General features: G+C 37.0%; 1 protein-coding gene across 1 annotated transcript in view; it reads right to left on the bottom strand.

Annotated features, from left to right (window-relative positions):
- The window catches only part of wls (Wnt ligand secretion mediator), a 17181-nt gene that overhangs the window by 2853 nt on the left and 7525 nt on the right, over positions 1 to 6803 (bottom strand). Inside the window, 8 exon segments of the mRNA XM_007568751.2 lie at positions 375 to 423; positions 858 to 1003; positions 1480 to 1543; positions 1631 to 1728; positions 2837 to 3005; positions 5133 to 5269; positions 5392 to 5553; positions 6236 to 6360. Coding sequence (XP_007568813.1) covers positions 375 to 423; positions 858 to 1003; positions 1480 to 1543; positions 1631 to 1728; positions 2837 to 3005; positions 5133 to 5269; positions 5392 to 5553; positions 6236 to 6360 — 950 coding nt within the window.

The following is a 6803-nucleotide window of genomic DNA, read 5'->3' as shown; positions in this document are numbered from 1 at the left end:
GCAGACAGTGTTTTCTTTTTTCCCAATTATTGTCTTTACCTATATTTTATGAAATACAGGTTTTAACAGAGGTAGTAGTTTTGAATCCAAAAGAACAACGTAACAATTTTATCCCATGTGTGCATCAAAACATGTATCCCTCATCTTAGTCTAAGGTTTTAATTGAACTAAAAAATAAATAAAACTGCATCAGAGCACACGCTGTTGGCTGATATGTGAATAGTGGAAGTTCTTGGCGTTTATGTACTTCATTTTTTGTTTTCATTGTTTAGCCTGCCGGTCTGTAACCAGAGATATGGCGATGTAGTGGGGTAAAAAGGGGGGACTAGTTAAAGGTTTAACTAGGGGGGGATGCAAAAAAAAACAACAACAACAAAAAAAACAAGTAAATTTCCACCAAAAAATTTAAATTTTGCGATTAAGCTCAGAAATTTTCAAGAAGAATCTTGGAAATCTTTTTTCTAGAAAATTTCTAATTAATCTAAAATTTTCAGTTTTTTTTTCTAGCAATTTTTTTACTTTTCACACTCATATTTTCTAAGTTTTTTCTAAAAATAAATTTTGACATCAATCTCAAAATTTTAATGAGTTTTTTTGGAGGGAATTTTCAACATGCCCAATAAACCGAAATTGAAATTTCGGTTTAAAACAAAACAAAAAAATATATATATATATTTTCCACTTTTTAAAAAGCACACTTTTGGATTTAATTCAGCATGAATTTTCAGCAGAAAATTCGTGAGGCCGTCAATCTGCCAGAAAACTACAATCGATGCACCCCAGTTTTCCCAAACCGCTTAAAGATATAGAAATGTTAGTGTATGTGTGTGTTTATCTAATCAGACCAAACCAAACACACCTCATAATGCAGGCGTCTGGCCTTGGACATGGCAGGCAGTGAAGTCCTTTTACCACTGATGTTACGGAAGACTTGAAACACCATGAAGCAGAGGAACAGGAAGTAGAGACAGGCACAGATTCCTGCCACTATTATGAAGGACATCTGAGGACATACTGGTTAAGGAAGATGATGAATACAGCACTCACATTTAAAATATTCTTATTGTCCCGCTAATGTTTAAACTGGCCTGTCTGTGATGAGAAACGATACATGGATTCATTATTTCAGAGCGGTGAATAGAAGAACTGAGGCCAAAATGCCTTCAAGTCATGAGGACTCAAAATAAATAAATAAATAAAAATCGATAATATATTCATATCTGCAAGCTGGGCAAAAACAGCAAAGCTCACATATATTTATCATAATGAGTCTCTGTGCAATGCCTACCCATGTGGCACCACTGAATTGTTCCTTATGATAATCTAGATTGATTCAGTATCTTGTGCTGGTAGATTCTGGTAGTTGAATCAAGAAGCAAAAACATCATATTTTTTTAGTTTCTGAACTAAAACCACTTCCACTTTTTCATTTTCTTTCTTCCTGTTTTGGTTCTGATCCACAGGGGTTAAAAAGGATACAGCCAGCTCCGTCCCTACGTCTGAGGCCCAAATGCTGTAGAAGGGATTTGTTAGCTGGACACCTCTAGAGACACAAAAAGAGTGACAGTGGTGAAGGTCAGTTAATAGAAAACATATTTTCTTTTCTTCTTTATTACACTTTGCAGCTCACCTCTCACACATGTCAAAGATAAACAGGCAGAAGGAACCAAACACAATCGGCCCGACTTGCTTCCAGTAGACTGAGAAACGGTTTCTCTCCATCTGGTCCTGAGAGAGAGGCAAGAGAAACACAAAGGCAATCACACCAGGAAAAAAAAAAACATTCATTCACAAAATATGACACAAAACTACTTCACTGAAAGCTAAAGTGTATGTTACAGCTTCATTAACTCCGAATTTGTAACTAAGCTTCAAGAAATCGACAGATTTTGTCATATTTTTTTTCTAAAAGTAATCTTTAAACTTATCAAATGTATTCAAGAAGGATCCTAAACCAACAGGCATGTAGATTTTAATAATTTGGAGTAAGAACAAAGTGAAAAGGTTGGACAAGTAAACCAACAAAAACGTAAAATATGGAATTTGGAAGGTTTCCAACAAGTCAACACATTATAAGATTAATGTAAACAGGAAACAGTAACAGCATTACTCAGTGTGGATGCAGTGGCTGAGAAAAGACTAAATTGTCAGAATGAGGAAGACGTTTGAAATCAGTTTGGTCAGAAAAAAACCTTCTAACCCTCAACCGATAGACTCTTCTGCCGTCACTCCTGCTTTGACACACTTTACAAAGAATGGAGTAGAACACTATTATATGTTCTGGGAACAGTACTGATCCATACTCAAATATTTTACCATTATGGTAAGAACGTTTGTAAATGTCATACTGCAAAAACACAAAATATTACTAAATATTTTTGGTCCAGTTTCCAGTGAAAATATCTTAGTACACTTGAAATAAGACAAAACTAAGTAAAGTAATTTTTTATAGGAGCTTGTTTTAAGTAAATCATTCACTAACATTGATTAAAAAAAGTTCTAGTTCTACTTTCAGATTATTGCACTTATAACAATAAAACATTTTTGAGGTTCTAAGTGAAATAATCTGCTAGTAGAACTAGATCTTTTTATCAATATTAAGGAATTATTAACTTAAAACAAGCTCCTCTCCCGCCCTGAAAAGTTATTTGAAATAAGACAAAGCTAACTTACAAGTGTACTAAGATTTATGCACTAGAAACTAGACCAAAAACATTTGGTAATATTTTGTGTTTTGGGATCAATAACGTATTTTTGAAGGGAATTGAATTAAAACTACAATGCAAAAATCTTAGCAAGCACTGTCAACTGTTAAAGCATTTAACAGAGACAGTACCATGAGATGTTCACCACAGAAGATGATCCAGAAGGACAGCAGCATGGAGTAGAAGATTCCCTGTCGGATGTCTCCGAAGAGAAGCATCCAGGTCCAGTTGAAGCCCACAGAGAACCACTCCACTGGGATGTTAATGAACGTCATGGAGATGCCCAGAGCAAAGATCACCCTGGGAAAACATAAATACAATTTAAAGCAAAAAAATAAAAAAATAAAAAATTCCTTTTAGAAGATGTCTTTTCCCTGGCAACCGAATGTCAGCTACTCAAGGGAATGAGGTTGCTGGCACTTGATTCTCATCTTTATGATGGTTAATATTTCATCAGGAAGCCAAGCTGGACAGCAGGTTTATTAAAGAACAAACTGCACCAAGCCAGGCTGCTGGGAGTCATGATGAGGGAACTCAGAAAATATTTACTTTCTCACAGATTTACTCTGTTTATACTTTTTTTCTCAAAAGTAAATGTTTCAGATCAACCAAATCCTAATGTCAAACAATAGAATCAGGATATACTTTAATAATCCTCTGAAGGGAAATTGCTTATTTATTGGCAAGCTACTCTCATCCAAAGTCTTAAATATAAGCAAATACAAATTTAATCGTATACATTAAAAAGTATACATAAGTGTGATTTTCTAAGTAATTTAGATATATTTATATATCCCCACACCACTCTGCTAAGAGGAGCCTCTACATTCAGTATCTTTATTTGGTGATTGAGAGAAAAATGAGTCCATAGCAGAAAGACATTTAGAAAAAGATAAAAACAATTCGATGGTTCTTATTAGTGAGCAGGCAAGTCTCAGCATGCGATGTGGAAATGACAGGGCAGCGATGTGAGCAGAAAACATGGTGGTAACCTGAAACATGCGGGTACAAGCACTCACTGATGGAAAGCAAACATCAAGGTAAAGTCTGCTGGATGACAAGTTTTCCCTGAAGTTATTGCGATAAACAATAAATATTGTGACCATTTTCAACTAAAAGAACACGTTCTCAAAGATCAGTGAACTTTAAATTCTAATAAACATCCAACACTGGACCTGGAAGACATTTTAAATATCCAAAATAAATTCATTCTGAATGAAAAATCGTTCCTGAATAGAATTGCAGCCCTAAAAATTGTGATTAAAAGACACTGAAAGATTCACATCTCTAATAATCATCATCATTCCAGAGCCTTTATGTATCGATCCAAAACTACAAAAATCTGGCATTTTAATGCAGCTTATGCAGTTTTATCACATAGTGAGTCTTTTTAACCCAGAGCTTCCCTCACTTAGAGGGAATCTGAGGTTTATGCCGATACCTAGAGGCTAAGCATGGTAGGAACCTCGAGTGAAGCTTTTACAGCATGAAAAAATCATATACTATCCACAAATAGGGCAAGACGAGTCACACTTCTTAAGAGCTTGCTTGTCATCTGGGAATAAGAGCGCTGAGCTGGAAAAGACAAGTGGGATGGAGAGAGACTGTGTGCATGTGGATCCGTGTGTGTGTGTGTGTGTGTGTGTGTGTGTGTGCGGGCTGCATTTGCTTTCTGGTAAGCTGGAGTGTGTGTTGCATGTGCAACATGCATCTGTTGAGTGCTGGAGGATTTTGTAGCATGTTTCACACTTGGCCGGCTGCTTCCTGCGGCGCAGACCGCTGCCTCCGTACTGATCCGTGGTCCCGGCACAGCAGGAGGTTACACAAACGCCGGGCCCCTGGACTACACTACTTACACTACCTGTTCCCAACAAGTCCAACTAATTCTTGGATTTTACAAGGGATTCTGGTAATGTGAGCATTTCAATGGTGTTTCTAAAGAAAGACAAAGACGCATTTTAAAGGCTGCTGTTCCAGGTGTTGAATGTTTGCTGTTGTAGCTTAGTGGAGCAAAATTTACACTGCAGGTGTTTTGTACAGCTGAATGGTTGCCATGACGACAAAAGGATTTCTCAAACATGCAATGAAAAAAATCAAAGCAAAGTTGCATGCTTTTGATGAGAGAACATTTTACATAATAATGCCCCTTTAAACCAAACTCTTCAATCATAATGAAAATTGATATATTTTTCTGATGTTGAATAAAATATTGATATAAATTCTCAAAATCTTATTTATAAGATACAATCCTCCTATTTATTAAAATAATAATGCATTTTATTTGTGAGCACCTTTCAGAACACCCAAGGACACTTTACAACATTAAAAACAAAATGGGAGAGCCTTCACTCTGGACTCCCTCTCTATAGGACAGTAAATTTTATTTCTATTCTTTTGTAACTGCGGTTAAGGAAATAAGTGGCTTACTTTTCCAGGAGAACGGGTGGTCTGGTCATGAGGGTGATCCGCCTCCAGTACCAGATCATGATGATGAGGATGCTGGGTGTGAGGAAGGTCTTCATGGCGAACCAAACCTGAGTAAAGCCTCCATTCTGATGGATGCTCTTGAGAAAATAAAAACCATCATCATGTAGTGTTCTTTTCAGCTGTGAATGGCCTCCAACACCAATACACACGTCACTGCTATTCTATCTAAAAACACCAGGAGCAGCAGAGGAAAGCTTACCACGAGACGAATGTCTCTGATCTCCCCGATCCCAATGTTGACCTTCTTGCGCTCGTTGACCGGCAGGCGGATGTTGATGAGGTAATATTTGTGAGCCACGCTGCCCACCTCCATGAACGGCAGGGGGTCGCATACGTAGTAACGGCCCTCGTTCTCAATGGTCTGAAAACACGAAGGCAGCAGCAGGTTGGAAACATTTTTATCACTACCTGCCACAAAAATGCATTTGCTTAATGGAATCAAGGAAATTTGGGGGGTGGCGGGGTTGTGCTAGGATGAGGCGATTTTTCATCTACATCAAAATATGAAGAGTTTTGCACACAATTGTAATGAAACACAATGAGAGATTGATCTTTTTGTAAATTATGTGTTTGTTCTCAACCAAACCATAAAAAAACAGAGGATCAACATGGTGTAATGCAGAACTAATAAACACAATAAAGTGACCAAAGTGCTGCACAGGTAAAATAGGCAACATTGTGAAATAAAATAAATAATGACAGACTAATGGGAAACTGCTTCACATTGTAGGAATAACAGCTGAAAAAGCTCGATCTCCTTTACACACCAGTTTAGTCCTCAAAACAACTAAAATCATTTAGTTTTCAGATCTTAGCAACTTACAAGAAGTGTGTGTATGTAATAGATTAGTGAGGAAGGATGATGCCAGACAAATTTAATGATTTTAAAAACCAAAAGTTAAATCTTAACCTCTTAAAACATCCCCAGTTAGAAAATGACATGTACAGTTCATGTCAGCCGTCTCAGAATGAGTTGTATTCCACGTGTTGTAACATTGCAGGTTAAAAACTGAGTTGTGTTGCCCTCCGCAGCATTTCTTTACCTTTTCAGCTGTGAAGTTGCAGTTCAGGTTCCTGTGTTCAAACGAGTGAGCCATCTCCGTCCACTCGCTGAACAAATCGTCTCTGTAGGCCAGGCCAACATCGATGGTGACTACTGCTCCTTCCTCTGGAAATCACAATCAGCACAGTAATAGCTAAGCTAGCAGGTGCACCAAATTCTCTGATTTAGTCTTTTAAAAGTATTCACACCCTGGCCTACATGTAAAATACTATGGCTGACAGCCAACAAAAACATTTATTTTTTAAAGACAGACATGAATACACTAGTGTGTTTGATAACGCTGCATCAGTACAGCTCACTTACATACACCAACAGCTTCACCAATTGTCAAACATGTAAAAACAACTTTAACTTGTTCAGTCAGTGCAATTAGGAGTAGAACAACTAATGTAAAATAATAATAAAGAAACTGAAACTGATAAAAACAACAGGTTGACTATCTTGGTCAAATATGTAAAAAAAAAAAAAAACAAACTGATAAAAACAGCGGGTTGACACTCTTGGCCAAATATTGAAAAAAAAAAAAAACTCTTTGATAAAAACAGCGG

The sequence above is a fragment of the Poecilia formosa genome, unplaced genomic scaffold (genome assembly GCF_000485575.1).
Source record: "Poecilia formosa unplaced genomic scaffold, Poecilia_formosa-5.1.2 Scaffold230, whole genome shotgun sequence".
NCBI classification, from domain to species: domain Eukaryota; kingdom Metazoa; phylum Chordata; class Actinopteri; order Cyprinodontiformes; family Poeciliidae; genus Poecilia; species Poecilia formosa.
This window is presented reverse-complemented; position numbering and strand designations above follow the sequence as displayed.